This window comes from Agelaius phoeniceus (assembly GCF_051311805.1).
Source record: "Agelaius phoeniceus isolate bAgePho1 chromosome W unlocalized genomic scaffold, bAgePho1.hap1 SUPER_W_unloc_2, whole genome shotgun sequence".
Lineage (NCBI taxonomy): Eukaryota > Metazoa > Chordata > Aves > Passeriformes > Icteridae > Agelaius > Agelaius phoeniceus.
The window spans coordinates 1799024-1826168 of record NW_027509867.1 but is presented as its reverse complement, the minus strand read 5'-3'; the positions used below and the strand labels follow the sequence as shown (position 1 = coordinate 1826168).

The 27145-nt window shown below is 48.0% G+C and overlaps 2 protein-coding genes across 2 annotated transcripts in view; both read right to left on the bottom strand.

The window, feature by feature from the left end:
- LOC143692633 (uncharacterized) overlaps positions 1-27145 on the bottom strand; it is a 133232-nt gene that overhangs the window by 22491 nt on the left and 83596 nt on the right. The gene's annotated exons all lie outside the window — the stretch shown is intronic.
- On the bottom strand, positions 9595-26929 carry LOC143692567 (TOG array regulator of axonemal microtubules protein 2-like). Its single transcript, XM_077172815.1, has 13 exons — positions 26797-26929; positions 25533-25694; positions 24778-24910; positions 23012-23117; positions 22040-22275; positions 20376-20528; positions 19064-19181; positions 17992-18095; positions 15993-16197; positions 14600-14816; positions 10411-10606; positions 10194-10269; positions 9595-9723 (listed from the first exon to the last, which is right to left on the bottom strand). The coding sequence occupies exons 1-13, from the start codon at positions 26927-26929 to the stop codon at positions 9595-9597; spliced, it is 1968 nt and encodes a 655-aa protein (XP_077028930.1).

The window sequence follows — 27145 nt, the reverse complement described above, 5'->3', positions numbered from 1 at the left end:
ATAACTATATAATATTAAGTTACAGAGCTATGAATATATGAAAAATGTGTAAAATGCAAAAATCTTTTCGCCATCACCCCAACTTTCCCATCCTTCTCCAAGAACGAAATTGAAAACACTCTCAGGAAAGCTCCTGATCTTTACAGCAATCCCAGGCTTACCTTCTTTGGGAAGTGCCCTCTGCAGCTGGTCTGGAGCTGGGAGCAGCCCTGCCCCACCCAGCCCCTCTCAGCAGCAGCCCCTGCCCTGCTCAGGGCTGCTCCTTCCCCCCAGAGCTTCTCCCCAGCGCTGGGAGCAGCTGCCAGGGCTGGCTGAGAGCTGTCCCTGGCAGGCAGCAGAGTCCCTGCCCCAGCACAGCGCCCTGGGCTGCAGGACCCTGCTCTGCAGGACAGCCCTGGGCACCCCTGGCTGCAGCCCCGGCTGCTCAGCCCTGCAGCAGAGCCTGGCAACAGGAGCTGCCTTGGGCTGTGCCTGGGCTGGGGCAGCAGGGAAAGCCAGCCCTGCCCTAGGGCCACAGCCCTGCCCTGGAGCAGCTCTGAGAGTCCTCCTGAAAGGTCCTAAAAGCTCTGGGCTGTGCCAGCTCCAGGAGATCCCTGCAGGAACTGCGGCTTCTCTTCCCACAGCCAGGGAATGACTGTTTCAAACCTGGGATGATTTCTGCTCTAGTGAGCCCTGAGTGAGCTCTGCTCTGTGCTCCCAGCCCAGGCTGAGTTTAACCCCTCTGTGCCTCTGTGCTGTGCCCGGGCTGGCTGCAGGCAGTGCCCCAGCCCTGCTGGGCTGTGCACAGGAGCTGCTCCTGCCCAGAGCTGTCTCTCTGAAGCGCTGCCCTTGCCAGGAGCCGCCTCTGTGCCAGGAGCCTCTCTGCAGGTTTTTCAAAGGATTTCAGGTTTTTCTTTTGTCTTGGAGTCTCTGAGAGGTTTGTGCAATCATGGCCTCCAATTATCTGCTGTAATTAATCCCTGGAGAGGCTTTGTCAGTAACAACACTCAGTGGGGCTCATTAATACTTCAAGGTACTTCAGTTTTTTAAGGTACTTGGTGTTTCCCTTTTGACACAGACTCTGTGAGAGGTTCCTGCAATCGTGGCCCCAATTATCTGCTTTAATGAGTCCCTGGAGAGCTTTGTACTGACACTCAGTGGGGCTCATTAATGCCTTGAGATACTCAAGGTTTTTAAGGTACTTTGGATTTTTCTTTCCACACCGAGTCTCTGAGAGGTTTTTCAGCCATCCTGGCCTCCAATTCTGTCCTCCAAGGACTCCATGAGGAGCCTGTGTTGGGGATGGACCGCAGTGGGACCCATGCATGCCTTGAGACACTTTGAGGGAAACTTGGATGCTCAATATGAGTGTGTAGCAAGCTTCGTTTATTGAAGAGAGCATCAAACTTTTATGCACAACAAGCAATAAGCACATACATATTTTGCAAGCTAAGCAATCTATTGGCTATACTACAATATCAACTCTTCCTCATACCTTAGGGATTACATATTTCTTTTCTCATGTCTCTCTCACTGCTTGTTATTGTACCACAGCTATGCTCAAGGACACAGTGTTTTGCAGGTGCAGGGACCCAGATTAGCTGCATCCTCCCGATTCTTGGTCCAGAACGTGGCCCCTGTCACGTAGCCATTCCTAGTTGCTGGGGGCAGGGGACAAGAGGATGTAGATGAGATCTGTAAAACACCCTTTTGCAACTCCATATGGAAGCAATCCTGGGAGTTCTTTTCTCAGGTCAATACCCTGTAATCCCTGCTTTTGTAAAAAGCATTTTAAAAGGTCATACGCCTCTTGTCTCTCCATTACCTTCTAATTTAGTCGTCAGCGCTGTTTCAGCCCTTGCAAGATGGCGGCACTTAGTCGGCCGAGACCCTTCTCTAAGGTCGCTCGGGGCACCGGCCGAGACCCTTCTCTAAGGTGGCTCGGGGCACAGAGCCCACTCTTTTGCCAGCTGAGACCCTTCTCTAAGGTGGCTCGGGGCACAGAGCCCGCTCTTTCACCGGCCAAGACCCTTCTCTAAGGTGGCTCGGGGCACAGAGCCCGCTCTTTCACCGGCCAAGACCCTTCTCTAAGGTGGCTCGGGGCACAGAGCCCGCTCTTTTGCCAGCTGAGACCCTTCTCTAAGGTGGCTCGGGGCACAGAGCCCGCTCTTTTGCCAGCTGAGACCCTTCTCTAAGGTGGCTCAGGGCACAGAGCCCGCTCTTTTGCCAGCTGAGACCCTTCTCTAAGGTGGCTCGGGGCACAGAGCCTGCTCTTTTGCCAGCTGAGACCCTTCTCTAAGGTGGCTCGGGGCATGGAGCCCGCTCTTTCGCCGGCCGAGACCCTTCTCTAAGGTCGCTCAGGGACACGGACCCCACTCTTTCGCCGGCCGAGACCCTTCTCTAAGGTCGCTCAGGGATGCGGAGCCCGCTCTTTTGCCTCCCGTGCTGTATCGGGACCAACACGGAATACTGCACCGGACCATGGCTCGCAGGTTCAAGCCCTCTGTAGGGTCCCTGTTCAGAGGCCATTTGTCGCGGTGAGGGAAACTTGGATGCTCAATAGGAGTGTTTAGCAAGCTTCATTTATTGAAGAGAGCATCAGACTTTTATCCACAACAAGTAATAAGCTCATACATATTCTGCAAGCTAAGCAATCTATTGGTATACTACAATATCAGCTCTTCCTCATACCTTAGTGATTACATCTTTCTTTTCTCATGTCTCTCTCACTGCTTGTTATTGTACCACAGCTATGCTCAAGGACACAGTGTTTTGCAGGTGCAGAGACCCAGATTAGCTGCATCCTCCCGATTCTTGGTCCAGAACGTGGCCCCTGTCACGTAGCCATTCCTCCACACCTTATTCTCTTCCCCTCTGATTTTCCCACACCCTCCCCAGGCCCTGCTCCAGAGTAGTGTTGGCCATGCCACCCTGGTTCCTCCTTTCCAAGATGGTGATGGCCACACCACTTGGAACCTGTTCTCCTGCTCTTCACCTTCTCTTCCTGGCCCTGATCTTGCCTCTGGCTCCACCTCTGGAGGCTGTGACCCCTCCATCACAGGACACGTCTGTTCCAGGGAAGATGGAACCAGAAACCCCACTGCAGAAACCTTCTTTTGTTTACTCCCCCAAAATGGTGATGCCCATAACCCTCCTAGCAGAGCCCCAGACAACTTGCTACAGTGACCCAGCACAAACATCAGGGCTTCCACGCCTTCTCTTGAGAGGATCTCCCACTTCATTGCCTCTGCCGGCACCATAGGGCCCCTCCAAAGCCAGGCCAGTCCATCAAACAGTTTGGGACCTGTGTTTCAGCATCGAGAGCCTCCTTTGAATGCGGCCACTGCCATCCGGACTCCCCAAAGAAACTTTGTGTTTCACCAAATTGTGCCTGTGCCAGTGCCCACCACCATGGATTGCAGCAGCAGGCACCTCCAGCACGCCATGGCAAACTGCACTCAACAAAGTTTGACACCCAGAGCTCCCAAGCACAGCTGGTGGAGGAGGAGAAATCATCACCAAGCCTGCTCCAGACAGCAAATTAATGTAACTGTGCAAGTTTTCTGTAGAAACCCTAACACTTCCCTTTTTATTCCCCCTTCCTGGTAAATATATTTTCAGTTGTATTTAGATCATTTTAATTTTAAGCGAGTTCTAGATCATGTTTATATCACAAAAGATATGTTTGTTTGATTAACCTTTTCCAACCCCCCAGTCTTCATTAGAAAGGAGTAGCTTGATTTAATAGTACTAATTTAACTCATGTAAGCTATTAAATACCAGAATTATTATTTCATTTGTTAATGTTAATTTAGTTTTTACAGACTATTATTATCTCTTTTCATTTTAATATATACATAAATGTAAATAGTTCTCAACTAATATTACAAGAAGTTAATATGACACAAACAATCCTAACTCCCATTACTCATGTTAAGTTTTTAAATCTCTTTATTTTAATTAATTGGAAAAATCAAGTTTCCAGAATACACTCTTTATACCCTATTATCCTTTATGGAAGGAACCCTGCAGAAAAACAATATCTCATGATAAATGTGTAAGTCTAATTTGATGCTTGATTTTTCACTGGTTTAAAAAGTTTTTTACAAATGATGAGTTTCATTTTGTGTTTTTATAAATTATGTGTTTTACTTTCGTACTTGATCTTGCAAATGACAATTTTTTGTTAGCAGAAAAATAACATAAGTTTTAATTAGAGTGAAAAGCAAGTGAAAAGAAGGTGTGCATAAGCTGTTTAATTGTAAGTCAAGAAGTGATAGTATAGAATACTTGAAAGATGTTTAAAGGGAAGAGAAAAAGGGGAAAGAGGAAAAAAGGAAAAAGAGAAAGTAAGAGAGTGAGCAAAAAAAAGAAGGACTAATTTACTAAGAATAAGGGTATTAAGTTGAGAGCAAAGAAATGAAAGAAAAGGCTTAAGTGTTACTTTAATTATTACATTAAACTTACTTTCTTACCTATACCTTTTAATCTTTTTGTGTGTACCCCCTTCATGTTTAGTCTTTCCATTAAGATTGTTTATTGTCTCAAGTTTAGCTAAAATTATCAGTTTTATAATTGTTATTGTCATGTTAATAGTGTTTTACTGTTCATTATTATGTCCCTGGGAATCCCTTTATGAGTTGTCATAATCTATCTATAAGTTACCTCATAAGTATTAACTAATTTAAGGGCTATAACTTTAATTTTTCCCCTGTTTCTAAAAGAAAGAAAAAGGGGGAGGTATGGGGTTCCCCCACCCCAGGAGGTGGGGATTCTACCCAGACAGAGAGCATCAGGCGAGGGGTGTGATTTAAAGAAGATTCCACCCCTCCATCCTGTGGGCCGTGACCCCGGAAGCCCAGGAAGAAACACTCCACTCCATTTTGTCAAATAAGGAATGGCCCCAGAATGTTCTTCTTTTCCTGTACTCCCATTAGTGTAAATTCTACTGCAATGTCCCTGCCTTAGTTTTTTCTATTGATTTTTTTTCCTTAGTTTTTTCCTTGATCCACCCCTTTGCAGTCCCCTGCTCCTCCTGCTATTGGACCCCAACCCTAAACACCACCCCTACCCTGTCATGTAAAATCCATGACCCTCCGCCCCTCGTTTCTTGTCTTGGTCCCTGGCACAATAAAGGATCCTGGGTTTTGCTAAACCCAGACCGGTCCTGTTGCCTTCCTGTCCCTGTTGGTCACCAGTGGCTGCCTGAGGTCTGAGACTCTGGGGCCTGGGGGAGTTGTTACACCACAGGCCCCTGGACCCGAATGCCAGCCCTTTGCCATGGGAAACCAAACTAACCACTCCAGTGTCCTGATGTCAGTTTGCAGGAGGCGCTTGGCACTGCCAGGGCAGCCCGAGTTGGAGGTGGTGGCAGGTTGGATCTGGGAGACATCCTGAGCTGTTCGGGATTTCAGGAGGCGGCAGCCCAACTGGGGCCACAGGCCCGTGGGCCAAACGCAGGCCTTTCTCCATGGGAAACAAAACTCACCACCCCAGTTTCCTGATGTCATTTTGCAGAAGGAGCTTGGCACTGCCAGGGAAGCCCAAGTTGGAGGTGCTGGCAGCTTCGGTCTGGGAGATGCTGTTCGCCATTCGGAATTTCAGGAGGCGGCAGCGCAGTTGGGGCCACGGGTCCCTGGACACGAATGCCAACCCTTTTCATGGGAATCAAAACTCACCAATCCAGTTTCCTGATGTCAGTTTGCAGGAGGCGCTTGGCACTGCCAGGGCAGCCTGAGTTGGAGGTGGTGGCAGGTTGCCTCTGGGAGACACCCTGCGCTGTTCGGGATTTCAGGAGGCAGCACCCACTCGGGGTCACAGGCCCCTGGACATGAACACTGGTGGAGGAAAGATCCAATGTTAAAAGCATCACCCAGGCAATGCTCTTTTGACAAGTTCTGCCCTGAGCTTTCCTTAAGAAGATCTGAAACGTTCAATGTCACCAGCAAAGGCTCCTGCAATGGCTGCTGGCCAGCAGAGCAGGGCTGTCAGCTGTGAAACAAGTGCTGCCACAAGCAGCAGCTCCCCCAGGGCAGCAAATCAAGAGCTGGGAAGGAGCTGATCTGAAGGCCAAACCTCCTTAGCTCCTTCTGAAAGAGCAGGAACAGTTCCTCATTCCAATGTGGTGGAATGCTGGGCACCACAGCTCCAGGTGAGGACTGGACACAAGTTTGCTCCCACTGAGTGCTGTGATGGTTTCTGCAGGAGCTCTGGGCCCCTGTGCTTGCCAGGCACAAATGAGGAGAGAAGGAGCCGAGTGCACTGATGTGGAAAAAGGATATGTAAAAAGTTTTTAGAGCCTAATAGAAGGCCCACACAGTATGAATCTGTATATAAATCTTGAGACAAGAAATGCTAACTTAAAAATGTCATGGAATAGGACAGATATTGTTGAGAGAGAAATGGAGCTAGAAAAAATTTTTAAAGATGGTCTTGCAAATAAGACTTTGGAAAAATAAAGCTATGAAAGATGCATTGTAGTGGGACCCACAAGGGGTAGTTTGAAATAATTGGCTTTAAGGCATCTACAACATGGTGTGGAATAAAAGCAGATAGACCAAGAAACACTTAAAAGGTATTATAATTAGGAAATAGTCAGCTTCTGATTGTGATGGTGTGAATTATAAGATCTGTATTGTCTCACCCTTCTCATGAGACTGAAAATGGAATACAAGTTTTTAAAACACCTCTCAGTTGTCCCATTTCTAGGTCCCGAAAAGAGTATTATCCAACACACTGACACACCTTTGCCTCGAGCATAACCCAGCCTGCACCAAACACACTGAAAGTTTTCCCCTTTGGCTCGTGTCTTGAAACATCAGGTCTGGTGTTTGACAGCTCAGGTTGGTTTGGTGTCAAGGAGTTTCCCTCAGAAATACTGGGTTTGTCTTCCTCTGTGCCTTTCCCTCAGCAGCCTTGGGGATGCTCCTATGTGAAGCCATCTGTCTCACACAGTTTGAAACAATTTAAAACAGGATATTGTGCAATAAGTCGTCTCCTCTATAGTGTTCCAACAATCCCTTTCCAGCAATAGAAAATTATTACTAATAGATGAAAGTGGGAAAAACCCCAACAGTTTATTAACAAACAGAATCCCCCCATGACACGTGTTCCAAGAAGGTGCCGGGTTCTCTCTCGGGAAGAACAGGAGCTGTCACGGAGCAGTTCCAGCAGCTGATGGAAGCTCGGTGGCTCGTCCAGCGTCGGCTTTCTCCCATGGCAGAGCTCCATGGAACGGTCAGGGCAGGGGAAGCAGCTGGGCTGGAGCCCCTCGCTGTCTTTCCTCCCCGGCGTGGCTCAGCTCACAGACTCTCGGGCTGGGAGCGGGGCCGCTCCGCTTCTGCCGGCACCATGTCCCCGGGCTTGGACAAACAGTTTTCTGCCAGGAGAGCCCTGCACACTGCTCCACAGATCTCTCATAAAGGCCCAAACCAACTCCAAACACGGTCTGCAGCAGCTTTTCACAAAGGGCTGCAGAAATCCAGGACAGCTGCAAGTGAGTGTTGGAAGGCTCTTGTCTTGTTCCTGACAGCAGAATTCTTGATGATCTTGTGCAATTTAATTCAGATGTAACATGAGAGCTGGGGTTTTTTTGTTAAAATATTTCATGATGAGTAACAAGCCTTGGGAGCATGAGGTACAGGACTGACATGCGAAAGCATGAGCATATCCTCCAAAGTGGCCAGTTTAATTGTCCATTTTATTATTCTTCTATTTACTCCACACTAATAAGGAAAACCAAGCTTTGCTTGGAGGCAAAACAGGCATGGGATACACTACAGTCCCTCGCAGGCTCACCAGGGCTGGCAGTGACAAAGCAGGCAGTCTGCTTCATTGTGAACCACTACAGAGCCACATCCCAATCTGGTTTAAGTAGCGTGGTATTATTAAGAGCTCCTTTTCTGCATGAGATACACAAAGGAGATCCCAAATGGTTTTCATGCAGGCATGCAGTAAAGAACTGGTCCTGCTATCCTAATGAAGGATGGCTTTGGCAATTACACTCTTCCCATTCATCTTTTGATGCAGACACTTCAGGTTTTCCCCCACACCCCTGCAAGGCTGGCAGTCACTGTTTCCCATTTCCTGTTCTTCTCTAGTGATGGTGCAGTGGCTGCTTTGAAACAAAAAGCCCTGAGATCTGGACAGCTCGAAGGAGCATGAAATGCTAATTAAGTGCTCATATTGGTAATACCCAGGTCTGCACTTCCCAGTCCTCTGAAGCAGCAGCAGCAGGACCATGCATCATTCCTGTTGGTGGATGTTCATGTTTCTGATGTGCAAGAGCAATGGCTTTGAGGAGGGACAAAAATGCCCCTATTCAAGCAGTGGGTGTGCAAGGAAATGTGAAGTTTCACAGCCTTTTCTAGGATATTTCAGAAAGATCTAAGAGAATATTGTGGCATGGAGTAGGTCCCTAATTTTGTCTCCAGAGAAATCCCCAAAGGGCACATTCACTCTGCTGCTGATGGCAACCCCATAAGCTCATGGACCCGTTTTCCCTGCAACGTGCCACCCTGCCTGGGCTTTATTAGGCCAGGACTAGACCCAGAGCAAAGCAAACACATGCAGCCCGGTGACATTGTGTGACATCAGAAGCTGGCAACCGTGAGGACTTTGCTGTCAAAAGAGTACAGTTTGCACTGGGGCCAGAAGTGTTTTTCCCTAAGACAAAGCAAATTGAAATGTGAAGTTTAATACTTCAAATGATTATGAAAGGAAACTGCAGAATAATTTCTGGAAGGGCAGCATTGTCAATGATCATGCAGCCCACCAAGAGCTGGAGCTGAATCCAGAATTGCTTCTTCCAGCTGTGCAGGAATTCATTACACTGGCAAGCACTGGTCCATGGGAACAAATGATCCCCTAGCTCTGGGCTGAATGGCACCCAGGCTGCAGTACAGATTGGAGGAACCCTTGTCACTTGTCATTGGCCTCCCAGTGCACTCATCCTTCTGCAAACAAGGTGCAAACAACACAGCTGGACTGCTGTCCCAGGTAAATATACATACAGGTGACTTTTCTAAAGCAGTGCATCATTTCCCAGTGAAATACATGACCTCTTCTTACCTATGAAATTGTGATTGAAGACACCTGTGAGCCAGATCTGTGGGAGACTGCAAAGGAGCAAAGCTTTGGGATTTGGGCACACTTCTCTTTGTTTCTTTGCTCAGGCCTTTGGTGAGCACAGAACACACCTAGGTAGAAAACCTTTGACTAGACTGGATCTTTTGGATCCATTGTCCCCCAAACAGGTCAATGGTGGCCCCGTTGTAATGCCAAGTAACAAAGAGCAGCACAAATGACACAAAGAAAACATGGCCAAAGAGGAAGAGGAGAGGCCCAATGAGGAAAGGATGTGGTGAGACACTGGCACATTGAGTGAGCTGCACTCCCATAATCTCTAGGCTAGCAGGTCCTGGTATCACGTTCTCCTCTTGGTTTATTTAAGTTTTATTTGTTTATTTACTTTTTTCATCATCAAAAATATATATAGTTAAAAATATGTCAAAAATTTTAAAGATACAATCAAAACACATTAATTCAAAACTACATCTAAAGATCAGAACATATGTACAGCTGTAACTATGAAGCCTAAGGCATCAATCCTATTCTTCAAACACTCTTCATGCAGGCAGCAGCTTCTTCCTGAGCTTGGAGGAAAGAGAGCTCTTCTGGACGGGAGGCGAGGACTTTGTGGGTGAGGGAACATCGGAAGTGTCTGGAGAAAACTTCTCGGTAAGACTGTAACCAGCCAGATCTGCAAAATGGAGACACAAAGTTTAACAGCGGCCACCATGCAATCTAAAGCATCTGAAGCTCCATATTTCATGGGACACATTTCCTGCCAACTTCTAAACAGCTGCACAGGGAAACAAGCTCCTGCTGGCAGACACTTGAGGCAGGCCAGGGCAAAACCCTGAGCCACTTGCCCAGAGCTAGCACAGGCACAGCCTGGCCTCTGGGCTGCCCTGGGACAGCAGGGAGCCCAGAGCCCTGTGCTCTCCAGGAATGGCTCAGCTGCACCTGCACCCTCCTGCTCCTCTGCCTGCCCCACAGCTCAGCAGCCCTGCAGCTCCAGGGGCACTGGCAGCAGCACAGCTCCTTGCAGGGGCACATGCAGGGCACAGCTGTTCCCTGGCAATGTGCACAGCCTCTCTGCGCTGACACAAGACCCTTCCTCCCAACAGAGATTGGCCCAGCTCCCCCCTCACCTCTGTGTGAGGCTGAGCCATGATTCCCTTCACCTTGTCCTCCACCTGGAGCTGCTCCAGGCCCCCAATGCCATGACTAGGAAGGGCAATGGAGAGAGCGGGGGCAGATGCAAACCCTTCCTTTGGATTTCATCTTTTTTGGCACAGCTAAAAAGGCAAATCCGGAGGTGTCCAACTCAGCGCTTCCTCAGCCTTCTGGAGAACATCTCGCCCTCACCAGCCCAGCATTTTGGAGAGGTTTTCCCGCACGTGTGCAGGCTTGCTGGCAGCACATTTCTTCAGCTGGGTGCCCATCACCTTGTAGAGGGCAGAGGCGAGCTTGGTGGCCACGGTGCGGACACTGGCGCTCCGCACGGGCAGCGCCTTGTTCTCCAGGAAGGACCAGAGCACGGGCAGGGCGTCGCGCTGGACAACTGCAGGGCTCCTGGCATGGACCCACTGCACAAGCACTGCCGGGACAGAGACACAGCTCCTTAGCCACAACCTCAATGCAAACAAGGATCTACCTCTGCTTTTGCTTCTGGCAAGCCTCTCTGGCCAAGATCAGCAAAATGGCACACAGAGCCCCTTGATCCAGAAACGGGCAAAGCAGCTGATCACCCTGGAAACAGAACCACCAACCCCCCAGGACTAATTGCTCCAACCAGAGCCTTGTCCCTGTGGTAGACTTTGCACATTTATTAAATTATTTCACAATCTCTTTCTGCATAAACAATGAATGAAACGTCCAACTGCCTTTTATTTCCATTAAGAACTTGTCTAAATCCACACTGAAGATTTGGAAATGCACCATAGAGAGGAAATGGAGAGATTTCTAATAAAGGGATGATTCCATTTTTGTAACTTTGATGTCAAGTTCCAAATGTCTAATCTGGCTCTTCCCTGTGCTCAGTGGCACACAGCAAAGGGCAGGATTAGAACACACCTCAAAACTCCAGCCCACCAGAGATGGCTGCTCCTTGACAGCTGGATTAGAAACATCAGTGACCAGCTGGTGTCTTTGGCAGAATGCTTTTGGGGCTTCCAAGAAACAGCTGTTTCAAACCTCAGGGTGTCTTAGAGAATTACCCAGATCCCATTGCTGTGGCATTTGAGCATCTCCACATTTTATTGCCACTTTCCCCTCCCAATGTTAATGGCATTTTTTCTTTTAATGTCCACTGAAATAGGGGCATAGAGAAAGAAAAATGCTACACAGGGGACTGAAATGCAACCAAAACACGAATGTTTTCTCATATTGTCTCTGAAATGTGCTCTCTGCCCATTTTTTGAACTGAACTATATCAAACACAGACAAAAATTTACTACCAACAGGCTTCTTGCATGGCAGATTTGGCTGAGACCAAAACCTGAATGGCTCTGGAGACCATTCTTATTTTCTGATCAGACAAAATGTTGTCTAGCAGCCATTTAATATTCTGTGGTGGAAGAGACTTCATTTTCTCTATGCTGTTAATCCACCACCAGTCATCAACATTGAAAGAGTTCCTGCAAGTACCCAAAACCAATTTTGCTAAGCAGGAAAGGGTTATGGTACCCATTTTAAAATGGGAATTAATTTGAGTTTAAATGCAGTTAAAGACATCGGTGACTACTGAACGTGAGGAACAGCTGTCTGTTCCTACTAAATCTCAGAGACAACATCTGCTCTTTCTAAAGTAATCCTAATTTATGGTTAATTCCTTTATTTGAAAAAGAGATCAAAAGAACTGCTAAACTAAATTCCCTATTGCTGGAGATCTACTTTATTCAAATGCTCTTTAAAGGGCCTTTGACATTCCCAGTCACTGAACATGCCCTTTTGAGATTCCTAATGGAGACACAAAGTGTATTAAACCTTGCATTCAAAGATGTTGGCATAATTAGCAGTGGATTTAGCCCCAGGTAAAGCAAGATGATCAATTCTCCTCTCTACTATATATTGAGATTATCCTTTTTCCATTCCTTGGCTCTTGCTGACATAGCAAGCTCCTCTGAGGAATCAATTATCAGCTGCATTTGTAGCATTTTGGACAGCGCTGGCACAGGCAGACACTGTTTGCACACCCTGAAAGGCTCAGTCCAAGCCACTTTGACAGCACAGGCAGGGAGCCTCAGCACTCTGCTTCTGTCCCTGTGCCCCAGGGGCTGCCTTGCACTAAACCCGTGCCTCTGATGCCTCTGTTGAGTTTTGACCTGAGCTGTGACCCCCAGGCTCTGCATGGTTCAGCCTCAAAACTTTCCAACAGAAAAACAAGAATTTTGTGAGGACAGAACAAACTGATGCCCTGAAACAGCATTTGTCACCATTTCCCCTCAAAGATCACAGATGTCCCTGAGCTTCCCAGAGAGGAGCCAGCTGGGGTATTTTCAGCCCCTCCCTTTGCTGGAGGTGGTTCTGAGATGCCCCAGTGAGAGCTCAGCCCCGAGGCCGAGCGCTGCCCCCATCTCAGATGCTGCCCAGCTCTGCAGCAGCCAGGGAAATCCTGCCAAATCCACCTGCCTGGGCTATTGGGCAGCAGGGACAAGCTCAGCACCTCCTGATGTGGAGGAGCTGCTCTGCTGTCTGTTCACAGGCATTCCCTGTCAATACTCCCTGGGCAGAGCTCTTGGCTCAGAAGGGGAGGCCATACCTGTGATACACTCAGTGACATCCAGCAGAGCTTGGCCACTCAGGTGATTCCATTGGTAGCTGAACTCTTTCAGCAGTGACACTTGATCTACAAGGGAAACACGTGTTTCTGCTCACTTTTCTCAGGTCATAGGAGAAAGGACAGTGAGGAGGGAAAGGGCAGGGCCAACCCCATTTTATAAAATAAAGTACATTTCTATGGATTTTTGAATCCTTTTCTTCTTTCCTTCCAGCCTGCTTGGCAGGGTTTAAAATTCCAAAAGAAAAGCTCTCCTTTCACATTTGTAAATCCAAACTTGTCTGCTGTAGCAGGAGCTATGTTAAAACATTTCACATCAGGGACCTCAAGAGTTCAGTCACATGGAAGCAGTGAAAAGGTTTTGCATCCCAGAGCAAAAAGGAAGAAGCCCATACTTGGGTCACAGAAAGGCACTGAGTCAGGCAGTTTCTGAGTTCACAGAGCAGCTGGGGAGGAGAAAGTGGAAACTCCTCTTGAAGACCTGCCTCTTCAACACTCCTTTTTTCAGGCATATTCCCCCAGTGAGCATTCTCAGAGCTGACATAAATCTGTGTGGCAGAGGAATTTAGAGCAGCCCTTGCCTATGTAGTTAATTGCTGTGGCCATCTTGCCCCATGCAAAACAACATGTGGAACAAGGCATCATTGACAGCTGGGTTTATACCTGTTTGTTCTAAAGAAATGAACTTGGTGAATCATAAGTTCCCCTTTGAACATGGAAGACTGTGGGATCTCAGCACATCGTTCCCGATGTCCAGAGATGCCAGGAGAACCCTTGGGGGTCTCGAAAACCCTGGAATGTTGCCAAGAGTGCTTGGTGGCTTGATTTTGATCCATCCACAGAAGTAACAAGAGTCTGAGGACAAGAGAATCACTTTAGAGTAAAAGGTGTAAAAGAGACACATTTAGAGGGTGAGATATAGACTTTAAGGTTTTTGGTACAGGGGGGTTATGGAGACAAGATGGAGAGATCGGGGCGTGTCTTGTCCTTCTTCTTTCTTCTTCTTGTCCTCCATCTCCTGTGATGATGTTGGCACTTAGAGATTGGTTTCTAGTGAAGGTGCACTTGCCAACATGGGCGAAAAGCATTGGGAAATAAAGGTAAATATTGTATACGTAGGTTTTAGTATAAAAAGACATGACCGCCCCGTGGGTGGTCAGAGAGTGCCTGTGACTGCCTGCAGATCAGACCTCTGTTGGGCAGACAGAAAAATTTTGTAGATAAGAAATAATAAACAACCTGAAGACCGAAAGCTGAAGAGTCCAGACTCGTCCTTTGCATTGTGCCCACCAAAGAACCACTCTACCCGTGTCGGGGCAGAGACAGACAGCCGGACCCGACAGAAGACAAAGAAGAAAAGTGGAAGATAGGCAGCTGATGCCTCTAATGTAGAGCCTCCCAGGTGGCTGCTCTGCAGAAGCTCTGATGGGCCAGTGTCCCTTCATGCCAACAGCAAAGCTGTTCATTTGGGAAGTCAGACAGGGCCCAAGCACACTCCAAACCCCCTTTGCCTCTGAACTGTAGCAAAGCTGTAGCCCAGGACTTGCTCTTCAGACAAGCAGCACAGAGCCAAGGGCTCCTGGGACTGTTGGGAAATGCTGCTGCACATTCCAGCCTGTTGGGGATGGTGCATAAGGACTGCAGCTGCACAGCTTCTGGTGGGTGTCAGCTGCAGTGTTCCACAGACAAGAGCAGCTGTCAAGGCACTCAGCGCTCTCTTGTGCAGGAGAGACAGAGACGAAGTTGAGGAGAGTCCCTGCCAGGGCTCAGCCTTACCCAAATGAGCAATGGATTCTTCCAGTGCTTTCACAGCTGCCCCACGAACCCTGGGATCCTTTGAGTTCAGGTTCTTTGTTATTCCTTCCACCAAACCAATGATCACTGGGTTCAAGGCATCTTTCAGGACTCCTGTGATTTCAGCCAGCACATCCAGCGCCCTCTGCTTCACTTTCTTGTGGCTGTCAGATATCCTCAAGACAAAATAATCAAAAATCTGTGAAGAGAACAAGCAACGTGAAAGCTGGATTCAAATGTCCTTGTTTGAAGAGTGGCTGTAGCAGTCAGCAATGTCAAAGATGAAAGTGATCCTTTCTGTCAGGTCAGCACTCGCTTGCACAATTTCACTGTTTTCCTGTGGGCCACTCACTGGAATGGTGGCGCAACCTCATGCTGGTTGAAAGATTTTCTTCTGTTTTTAAGAGATTGGGCTGGGGACAGAGTAGCCCCTATGGTATTTCTCTCCATCTCTAAATCATTAAATCAATTCCATTTATTAATGCTAAAGAGTACCTTTGCTTTGAATGGAAGCAGATGTTTACAATGCCTGGTTTTCTATACAGTTGCCTCAAGTACTGAGGGCAGTTATGATTTTGCCAAAACTATGGCTGGAGGAGATCTAAGTTTTATTTTGTTTGTCTCAGAGCCAGTGTCTGGAGAAGTGCAGGGCTCTGGTCAACTCTTCCAGGATCCAGACTATTTCTCTAAGTAACATGTGGACTTCTGAAATGGAATGTGCTGTACAGCTCTCATTAGAGCACGTTCAGTCCCTTGACAGCCACATTGTCAGGCACCTTTTCCTGGAAAAAGGGAAAAAGCAGCTACTGGGAGGAGAAGGCAGAGATGAGTCCTTAGCTGTTTCCATCCTTTTCCAAAGAGAAAAAAAGACCCCCCCAAGAAGGGTGAGCACTGTCTTTACCAAGAGGAATAGGAACAAGGATGGAAATGAGTAGCCAGAGTTGTGCCTGTGCAAGACAAGATGGAGTATATAGAAGTGTTGTTTTTGAAAAACCAAATGGGTTTAAACCAACCCAGCCTGATACTTCTCTTCCCTATGCAAACCCATTTTTGGTCTAGAGAACAATTGCCATGCTTTCAGGGGCTGGATTCCCTTCACTTAACCCAACTGGGAGTAGGAGACAGCAGCAGTTACACCAGCAGAAAATTCTGCCATCATCTGATAAACAGCATCAATAGGCACCTGCCAGGCAAATACAGCTGGACTGAAATAACACTTCCTGAAGACTGGACCTGAATTACATTTGTCTGGGTAAGAGGGACCAGCATGTCCCAAACAGCCAGGACAGAGTGCCAAGACACACTGAATTAACTTTGCTGCTACAGGCTTAGGAAAGGAGCTAAAGGAAAGGAGCAGTGAAGATACCCTACGTACTTGGACAATGTTGGTGGAGATGAGCTGGGGGCTGGTTTTGCACAGGTCTTGGAGGAGCTCCACTCCTTCCATCCTTGTCTGAAACCCCTTGGCTTCCAGGAGATGGTAAAGCTTCTGCAGCAGCTCTGTTTCTTCCACAGCTGGAGGTGACGTGACCTGGGCTTTTGCACAGTGTAGGAGGTGTCCATCAGAGGGAGATTTCACCCTGGAAAATAAAACCAAATGAGGACCTGTTGGTGATAATTATTGTAGCATGGCATCCCTGTCAAGGAAATAATTAGCATTGACTCCATGATTCCAGAAAACTGAGGCTGATCAATCACTTTATTACACTATACTATACTATACTATACTATACTATACTATACTATACTATACTATACTATACTATACTATATAGAAACTCATCACCCTTACAGACAGTCAGACACAGACAGACCAGATTAGTCAATTGAATCCAAAACACCATCACCAGTAGCCAATTAGAAATTACCCTTTAGTAAACAAATCTCTATAACACATTCCACATGTTCACAACAACAGGCGCAGCAAGGGCAGATAAGAATTGTTTCTGATTCTTTTCTCTGATCTTCTCACAGCCTTCCCCAGGACAATGCCTGGGAAAGTTGTGCCTTCTGCTCTCTATGGAGAGAGCTGCAGCCACAGACAATACCTTCAGTTAATTGTGAGCAAAACATCTTGAGCAGCTTTCCTATTATGTGATTTCAAGCTGGAAAGTCACGAGGGTCTGAAGAACAATGTGGACCTCATGACAATGATTACCGGAGACAATCTGCAAGTAATGTTCTTGCCAGAGCTCACTGAGGAAAACCAAGGATGAGATGCATCTGATCTATCTTCAGATGGCTGCCAGGGCACACAGGTCACATTGCTTTGTGGAGAAAGAGAGACACTGCTTCCAAGTCTAAATGCCTCCTCATAAGGGACGTGTGTGTCTTACAATAAGGAGACTCATCACTCTGGAGAAGTGTCTCTACACCAGGCATGACAATCTGGAAAAGTAGCTCAGATGCATCTGAACAGATAAACAGGGCTATATTTGAAGGATTCAGAAAATCAGTAAGAGAGATAAAAATGGAAGCCAGACATCCCAGAACTACACTCCACTCACATTTCATTTGCTTCCCTAGAGCCTAGATGCACAGGTTAACAAACCCACTGGGAACAATTCTCCTGGATCAACCTGTCTCTTCCATGAGCACGGGAAGATGCTAGCTGTGCTACTGAGGCATGTGGTCACTTTCCTGCCACTGCTGAGCAGGACAGAGCTAAATTCTGTTATCAGAGGAGAAGAGGTACAAGCAGCTCTGCAACTGCCATGAAAGAGACAGCAAGGAGCAATTCCTGTCTTAAATGCTGATTGCAGCACAGGGGGAAATAAACCAAACATGCTGTCCATCAAGCAAATTACATGAAGGACAGGAATATCAAGACAAAAAGTCCACATTGAGACACCTGTTGACTGAAGTTGTTCAGGAATTGCCTTGCTCCTTACTACTCAAACTTGATACTGTTTGAGTGTAAGAAAACCATGATTCAGCCAGCCCAAACCACATGGATGAGAACTGCATCTTTGTGGAATGGCATCTTGCTTCCAGACTGAGATTTCTCATCAAAACACCCATCTGAAAAAGACTCCACTCAGATGAAAAAAAAGCCCTGGTTGAATTTACTTGTCCCAAGTCAGGCAGCAGAAACTTGGCCCTCTCCCAGCCTCCACAACACTGCCCTTGCCACTGCACTGCATCGTCTGAGCTGCAACCAATGGGTGTCTTTTTGTCTCTCCATTTTTGTGGAAACCCCTCCAGAGAAGTTGTGTTCAGCACAATGCAGAAGTAGATATTTTTTATCCTAGAGCATTTGTAGGGAAAGGAAACAATCTGTGGCACTGGTCATCTCTGCCAGAAAGTTTTTCCTGAGGAAGAGACATGTAAAGCTTGTCATGTGCTTTGTCTCATCTAACAAAAGTGCTCAGTACCATTTGCTAGAAGACAACGTGGCCTGGGGCTTCTTTGAGCCACCGTTCCTCTCCTTCACCGGCTCCTTGACAGATGGGCCTTCACCCTTCTGGTTTGCCATGCCCTACAAAGACATAGAGAAACCCCATCAATCTTTGGAGTATAAAATTGGAAATTCCCTGTTGAAAACACAAATTAGAACCAGGATCACTGCTACCAAGGCTTAGGGAAACATTTCCTAACTTACAGATGGAAACAGACCAGAGATTCAGTGATGCCAACTCTTTGTTTTCAGTAGGTAGCCCAAGGCAGGTTATGGGTGCTACCAGACTGAGCAGCAATATAAAATCCCAAATTCCTTAGTCTTGAGCATAAATGGGAATAATGCAAACTGGCAGGCAATGAGTGTTTGTGAAGGAAGCAGCAGAACAAACTGGACTCTTTGGGGGTTGGCCCATTGTGTTGGAAGTCGATTTGGTTCAACACTCATTCTCCCTGTGCCTGCACAAAGGCAGGCTCCCTTCTATAATGTTGATAGAAAAATAAAATCCCCCCCCCCCCCCAAGCAAACAAAGGATTTTCCACTGGATGCTGCTGAATTCACCAAGCTTCTTCCAGCTCCACAGGGCTTGACAGCAGGGCAGCATTCCCAAAAGACAGACAGTAATTGAAGTAACTAGGATTGACTTGGACATCTTTTGTGTATTTGCAAATTTTCTTGGTACTACTATTTCCAGTGTCCTTTGCAAAGACTCTGTTATGTTCAGAAGCACAATTCTCACTTAATTCCTTTACAGGGGCAGAGTAGGGAGAGCATGGTGGAGGCTTACGCTTAAATGTAAACCTATTTTCTCCTCTTTCCCTTTCCTCTTTGTGACCGATATTGAAAATATTCAAACCCCACTTTTTCCCTAATAATATCAATTCCTTTGTGATCTGCAGATGAACAGGCTGAGGATTAACAGCTCATTCCCAGGAGCAAAATGATTCAGCAGAAGAGGAATGAGCTAAAGACAGATTGGGTATGTTTGATCTCATATTAGCAGTGGCAATACTTGCACAAAGGAGACATTTCTCCTGCCAAGCACTTACTTTCTTCTTGATTCTTGTCAGAATATCTTCCAGGTCACGGGTGGAAAGAGATTGTTCCAAAAGCTTTTTAAATTGTTGATGATTGAGCAACATCTTCACCATCTCCTGTCCATAATGCCTAAGGAAGGAAGGAAGGACAGAAGAAAGGAAGGAAGGAGGCAAAAAGGAAGGCAGGAAGGCATGAAGGAAGAAAGGAAACAAAAGAAAAGTGAACAAACACAGGAAGAGTGTTAACAGAAAAGGCTGATACCTTAAACTCATCAGGTGCAATCCTTGCACAAGAAGGCATTTCCTGCTCAGCAAAGAGGGAGATTTACCTCACTTGACACTGCACAGTGCTGTCAGCTGAACACAAGAGGCAAGAGGAAAATGTGGGGCAACAGAAAAATACCATTTCACTCTGAAACTGTGGGTGTGCTTCTGTGGCATCAAAGGATCTCAGGGAACAAGCAAAACACATCTGCTTTGTTGTCAGAGCCTATTAGCAGTGTCTTGCTGCCATTGCACAATAATTTGACTTTCTTTAACTGGCAGGGAAGCCAGAACAAAACACCTCATGCATCCTATTGAGTATTCTATACTATGTGTTTGCACAGGGGCAGCTAGTTGCTCTGGTGTTCTTGGCAGCTATTCATGGGAATTTCATCATCAAAGGAAGGGGATTTTGGTGGTTTGGGTTGATTTTGCCACAGTTTTCTTCAAGAAGAAATGTGGAGTTCACTGAGCCACAGATAACAGCATTCTAGAAATCTGCAGAACAGGTTTAGAAAGACTGAATATGTTGGCTGAAGACCTCTGAAATATTTCTAGGAAAGTCTGAAGTTAATGAGAAATGGATGTTTGGGATCCTTCAGTGATGAACATTAGCCAACACTTTGGCTTTGTGTTGTGCACCTAAGGCCAAACAAAACTGTTGGACTGGCTGATCTGAGCTCTTTTGATCTCAGTAAAGAATCCTTCAAGCCACAGGAAAAAGTTGGCAATGCTCCTTTTTGCTGGCCAACCTCAGGTTTCCCAGTACAGCCATTTGCCCAGGCAACACAGAGCAGTGGTCACAGTGCCAAGGCTGACAGAGCTCAAGAAGTGTTTGGACAATGCTCTCAAGCACATGGAGTGACTCTTGGGGTCACTGCACATGGCCAGGGGATGGACTCCATGACCCTGATGGGTCCCTTCCAACTCAGCATATTCCATGATTCACACCATGAGGTAACTTCATATTCCCTTTAGTTTCCACTCTTTTGTGGTTTCACCTTTATAGCCAGACACAAAACGGTTTTCCTGTTTTAGGAGGTGAAATGAAGATCATTACCTTGTGTCCTTGTGACAGTCCTGAGCAAGCTTCCCTGCCACGTGTGCCAGCCTCTCAGCCCTGGCTGTGCCTGCGAGCTTGGTGGCTCCAATTCTCTCCATCAGGGACAGGAGGAGTTCGGCCGCACGCTTCCGCACCGGGGCATGGCGGCTGCTGGGGAGGAGAGAGCAAACCCTGGGTCACAGGGACCAGGAGCAGCAGCAGCACAGGCCTTGGCCAGAGCCTGCTCCCTGCCCGTGCTGGGGGAAGGAGCCTGGGCTCTCCCTGCACCTTCAGACACCTGCAGAAGGTTCTGTCCTCAGGTAAACACAAAGTTAGCATGGTACACAAGGCCTGCCTGCATGGAAGAGGGAGGAATTCAGCCTCCCTGCACGGTCTGATACTCAATTTCTTTCTCAGTATTTATTCTGAGAAAGATTAAAGAAATAGGTGACATATGAATAATTTAGAAATTAAGGACAATTGATGCTGACCCATCAGAGGGCACCCAGTACACAGAGCTGCAGCAGGATTGAGGCTCTTTCCACCCATTTATCCCCAAATCTGCAGAACTTTGGAAAACAACAAATGCAGGGAAAACACATTGTGGGCCATGAAGTTGCAGAATATCCAGCAATACAGCCTGTTTCTTCTGTGAGGCTTGGCAATGGATCCATCTGAATGTTTTTCCCTATTCCAAAGCTGGGGAAAGGGTGGCAGGCAGTTTAGCCAGGTTGTCCTGTTCTAGAGAGTGTCTCTTGGGAACTATCACCAACATTTAAGGCAGCATTTGCTTCAACTGTCCCATGGCACTCGGCCTGTGAAGGTGCCTTTAGAGTGATTCATCATCTCAAGGCTAACACGAAACATCAGTTTGAATAGAAAGTAGAGCTCTAAGGCCAGGACAGTCATACAAGACTCCTTTGGCAGGAGCTGCCCCTGCTGTGCAGGCTGGGCCACACCCAGCAGATTGTCCCCCATGTGCTCCATGCCCCAGCAAGGACCCTCCTCATTTCTCAAGTTAATGGCATCATGAGGATAGGTGGTTTTCCCCAGGGCCTCTGTGGTTAGTGCTGTGAAATACCAAACACTGCTCACAGCTGCAATTGCAATTGTCCCTCTTCCCACAAAAGCACAAGGCTCTATCCTTGGCCCTTGCAGGCACTTTCCCTTCCCCACCAGTCACCATATCTAGGAAAATCTGACGGACTGGGAGAACTCCAGGAAGCAGCAGGAAGCTGAGTCAGAGGAGCTTTAGTTTGGATATCAGGAAAAAGGGTTTTTCACCCAGAGGGTGGCTGGGCACTGGAACAGGCTCCCCAGGGCAGTGGTCACAGTGGTGACAGGGTTGAAGAAGCATTTGGACAACAATCTCAGGCACTTGGTGTGACCCTTGGGCTGTTCTGTGCAAGGCCAGGAGCTGGACTTGATGGTCCTGATGGGCCCCTTCCGACTCCCCATATTCTACAGTTCTGTGATTCTGAGAACTAATAATAGGCTGCAGGAGGGCAGAAATAGGTGACAGGAGGAAAGAAGTGAGGGTGGTCGGAGAATCAAGTCACTGAGTCCACAGAAGATGCAGGATACAGGACCCTTCCCTCCCACCATTCCCATTCTCTGTCTCATCCCTTCTCCCTCCCACACACACGAAGGTGAAGAACATCACTAAAAGAAGAAGAACCTACTTGACTCCCATGTCCATGAGAGCAGCCATTGCTCGTGCAGGAGTCGCATTCTCCACCATGATCCCCAGGGTCTGACTGGCTGCTTTCTGAACAAATTCTGGCGAGTTGGACACCATCTGGAGAAGGACCCGAGCAACCTCATCCACCTCAGAGTCCATGTCCTTCTTCAAGGTCACAAAGAGCTCTCCCAGAGTGACAATGGCAGAGTAGGACACCTTGGAACGGAGGTTGGTCACCTGGGGAAGTCATGAGGGGAAGTATAAGAATCACCTTGAAAAGAAAACCAGTTGCCTTCAACAGAAGTCCCAGGAAATGACAACACATCCCACTGTGTCCAGAGGAACATACAAGTACAAGAAGAGCAGGAGAGCACAAGCACAGAAAGGCACTTACTCTGGCACCAATTTCTGGCCTCAGACCTGCTTACTGCAGGCCTAAAAAAAATTTGACCAAAGTGTTCTACTTAACCCTTCTAAAATGTCCACAGCTTTGATTTTAGGCCCTTTTACTAGAAAATTAAAGCAAGAGCTGCTTTCAGATCATAAAGGCACAAGTCATAAAGATTAAAGAGTCAGGTGCTCCTGTTCAAAAAAGCAACACCAGCAGCTGAAGCACTCAGCCAGGAAACGGAAAACACAGGCTCTGGTCTACAGAATAATTTGCAGTGTTGAATTACAGTTTGGGCAGAGATTGGGACTCTGGAAAATAATGTTATTAGTGTCTCAGTTTCTGCCTTTGCACATTGCATTATAAAGGCACCACAATCAAAGATGAGTGTCAGATACCTGACCTGCCAGTAGATACAGCTGCATGTACCCACGGATCCTACAGATAGCTGACAGACATTAGAAATATCAGGTCTAAAACCAGAAATGAAGGCAGACCTTGAGCACACATGGAGATGAGCAAGCACATACCTACTCTACACACCATGTATGAAGTATGGAGGACAATTCAGAACAATGTTCTCACCTCGCTGGTAAGTGCCAAGCAAACCTCACGAAGTCTACAAAGCAGGACCTCTGAATGGGACCCAGCCAGGTGTTTGATGGTGAAGAGTCCCTTCTCCTTCAGCTCCCTGAAAGGCAGAAGATTGATTTTTCTCTCCACCAAGGCAGCACCCTCTGAAATGACCAGGCTGGCAGCTCAGTTGAACAATGGGAGGTGCTTTTCAAGGAGTGCTTATTGAAATCCTGGAACGTGTTGCCCCAGGATGCTGTGGCTGTCAAAAGCATTCACAAACCCAAGAGGCAAAGAGAGGGGTTTCAGAGTGGCCATTTAAGAAGACAGCCTTTCTGAAATCTCTGGCACATGAGGCCCCTCTGTCACTGCTTCCTAGAAGCTGTGAGACCAGGTCATGCTGCTGTTTCTTGTCACCTCCCTGTACCTGTCCCTGAGGCACAGTGCCACCGGGCTGTTATTGGGGTATTTTCCTTCTTTGTCAGCCCCAGCAGGCATTCAGCAGGGAGAGTCTGCACTGCCACTCTGGAGCTGAGTTTCCACTCTACAATCTCAGCCTCTCTGTCACCCCCTCCACTCCACCTCACACATTCCCCAAAAAAGCAGCAGGATGACCCAGGAGATTCCACCCCTGGGCAAACTCTGGCTTTTCCCAAAACCCCCTACCTAAAACAACCCCCACAACAGCAACAAGTTATTTAAAAGGTGCAAACAACTCTGTCTCTGAGCACTTGCTTTGTGCAAGCCCTCAGCTACAGGAAGGTCTGTGAGGCATCAGGGCTGCAGCCCAGGGCTGGTGACCGATCCCACAGGCACCCCTGAGTGCCATCTGGACCCCCCACACCTGCAGAAGCTCTCTGCACCTCACAGGGCACCAAAGAGAAATGGGGAAGAGAAAGCAGAAGTGAAAGGGCAAAGCAAAGGTGATTCCACAAGGAGATGCATCATGGCAGATTTTTCATGCTTATCCCGGTGTGAATGGAGTCCTTACCCCTGTGTGAATGAAGCATCCACCAGGGAGTGATAAAAAAAGACATCAAAAAGAAAACCAGTATCAGCTAAAATTTGTAGGGTTATCACCTCTGGGCCTCCTTCTGCCTGTGTATAATTTTGGGACACATTGGGAGTATTGGCAAAACATCTCAGGTCCATATGAAGCAGTGAGAGGTAAAAAGTTGAATTCCAAAAGTGCAAGATTCCTAGAGGGTTTTCTTTCTTTTTCCTTCTCTTTTGCCATGAGCCCTTCAGGAGTAATGGCAGGCTGAGGGACTTGAAAGCACAACTCAGTCCATTTCTCAGAAAAAGGAACTCCCTGGAGCTGCTTCTTGGACTCCCATGCAGGAGGTCACTGGGAGACCCTGTCACCTGCCATTGCTGTCAGCAGTGGGAGCAGAGAGGAATCTTACTCAGTCCCACTGGGCCAGTGGCCCAAGGCACCCAAATCTCTACACTCAAAACTTCTGCCATCCTGCTTCTGCCTTCAGCCAGCAAATCATCTCCTTCCAGAGCTTTCTCTCTTCCCTCAAGGTTTCCTTTGCAGCTCCATGGAGCAGCAGGCAAAGCGAGGAAACAGCACGGGCCTGCTGCAGCTGCAGCACTGCTGCAGAGCAAGGCCAAGAAAAGGCTGCTCTCCAATCTTCATCCTCTCCCTGCTCTGCAGGGGTTTCACCAGTGCCCTTTGGCCCTCTGGGCTCTCGGGGCTCCGAGGCACGAGCAAGACACGCTTCTGACTGACCTTAACGCCGAGAGGGACACAGAGGGAACGGGGCCTTTCTTACCAGTCATCGCTGCCCAGCAAGGAGAGCGCCTCCTGCAAGGACTGCTGTGGGTCTGAAGAGGCTCTGTCCTTCTGCCCACGCCCACGGAGCGGCTCCTCTCGGCGCTTGGCACCAGGGGCCGTCTGCGAGGTCACTGTGAGGAGAGGGTCGGCCATGGGTGCTGCAGCCCTGGGCAAGGCCCCGCCATGGAGCGGCCTCAGCCCCATCTCCCAGCCAGGGCTCCGTGTGCTACAAACTGGCGCTGGCTCAGAGGCTTCCCTGCTGTCTGGCTCCTGGGGCTCCTTGCTTGCTCCCAGCCTCCCCCAGCTGGGCCCAGCTCCAGGCTGAAGCTGACAATTGCCCCCGCAGCGCCAGCTCCCAAGTGCCACAGGTGCCCAGACGGTGAGTGAACAACTGATCGTGGTGGTTCTTGTAGGAGCACAGTGAGCACAGCCTGGCAGACTGCCCTGCAGCTCATCCCTGCAGTCCCAGCTGCCTCCTGGCACCAGTGCTGTAGTTTGGACTCTCAGGATGGGCAAAAGCCAGAGATTAGGCCTTTACAACTACTTTATTCAGCTCAACTTTCCAATGGATCTCTAAGAACCAACTGCTCCAGTACTTCCAAGCTAGAGTAACTCAAAAGTAGATTTGCTGTTCACTCTCAGGACAGACTATGGAGCCAAGATCCCAGCAGTGCTGGCTGAGGCAGGAGGCAGTTTGTGCTCCTTGTGCAAGGACAAACCCGTGTGGAAAAAGCTGCCACGGAGCAGGCTTACCTGAGGAGCTGTGCGGGAAGCTGCCATCCCCATGGATGATGGGTGTATTGGGCAGTAAGGGAACATTGTCCTGCTTCCTCACGACCTCCTTCTTCAAGGCACCACCAGGGTGTGTTCTCTGCACTCTAGAAGCTGTGCCATCAACAGGTGGTAGGCTAAAGGCTGCAGGGACCAAAGAGGAGCTTGTAAGGGGAGAGTGCTGGACAGGGCGATGATGGAAAGGGCCAGAAAACTTGCTGGAGCTGCGTAACATCTCTTTGTTATCCCAAAGAACTTCAAGTATAACAATGAAATACCACTTTATACCAAGTATAACACTAACATGGGACAATGAGCACAGAGTCCTAGAAGATTTTGGGTTGGAAGGCACCTTTAAGCACTATCTAGTCCAACCCCTGTGAGCAGGGACATCTTCATCCTGAGCTGGTTCCTCAGAGCCCCATGTAAGTTTTCCTTGAACACCTTCAAGGATGGGACAACAACAGCTTCTCTGGGAAAACCCTTCCAGCTTTTCATTCCCTTCATTATAAAAAAAATTCTCCCTTATGTCTAATCAAAATCTACCCTATTCTAGCTTAAAGCCAAACTGCAGTGATGCTTTCCCTAAGAAACAATGAAACCCAGCATTGCTTTGCCTTTGTTCTCCTGTTGCAGAGGCTGGCAGGGGCAACTGCCAAAGCAAAGTGCAGATAACCTTGGGTGATGGCCTCGGGCTGAGCGCTGCCTCCTCAGGGCCCCGCTGCCGCCCTCGGGCAGCGCTCACAGCCCTGCAGGCAGAGCCCCTCAGCCGGGATTCAGTCGGGAACGCTGCTGCCTCCTGGGGCTACAGCAGAAGCCCTGGCTGGGGCTTCAGCACAGCTCTACAGCACCAGCTCCTCAGCAGGGAGTGGCAGGAGATGGAACTCTGGTGTCTTCATTACAAGGAGCTGAATTTTGTTTCTTCCAGGCTGCACCCCAGTTGAAAAGCATTCTTTTGGACTCCCCTTCCCTGGAGGCTGCTCTCCAGGAGAGAGTCTGAAGCCCCAGTGTACTTTGCAAGACAGTTTTCTCTACTCTAAAAGACTTCAGAGGTCAAGGGAGGAAGCTGATATTCTGTTACTGACTCAGTGAGGCCATGGGCAAGACACTTCATGCCTCTGTATTTTCCTTTGAGAAACAGAATTAAATCCCAAGCAAGCTTCCACTCAGATGCAAGCAGAACAGCTCCCCAGTCTGATTGCAACACTGATTGCAAAGGACCACCACAAGTGTAGCCACCACTTACTTGCTTCAGCTGCATCCCCAGGCTCGACTGTCTCAGGAATAGGCTGCAAGGATGTTTTCCTTTGTCTCCTATTCTTCATCTCTCTCTCGAAAAGCTCTGCGTCCTTCTGCTCCAAGTTCTTTTGAGCCAACATGCACAAAGCAGCACGGATCTGCAGCAATGGAAATACATCATAGACTGCAAGCAGAGACACACAAACCACACACAACATCTCATCAGGAGCACAGAGTCCACACAGTGCCATAGGCTTCAATGCAGCTCCATCCACATTCCAATAGTTTCAGAGGAATGTCTCCTGTCCTCACCTTGGCAATTACACACAGTGAGGGGGAACACTTCAGTGCCACAA

What these genes read in the sequence shown, in the direction of transcription:
- LOC143692567 (XM_077172815.1), bottom strand. Translation starts at nt 26,929, where the DNA reads ATGTTGGCTCAAAAGAACTTGGAGCAGAAGGACGCAGAGCTTTTCGAG. An exon ending in TTGCTGGGCAGCGATGACTG is followed by an intron (nt 23,118 to 24,777) that starts GTAAGAAAGGCC and finishes TCTGCCTTTCAG; the next exon opens with GGAGCTGAAGGAGAAGGGAC. An exon ending in AGAATCCATTGCTCATTTGG is followed by an intron (nt 10,607 to 14,599) that starts GTAAGGCTGAGC and finishes GGAGCCCTGCAG; the next exon opens with TTGTCCAGCGCGACGCCCTG.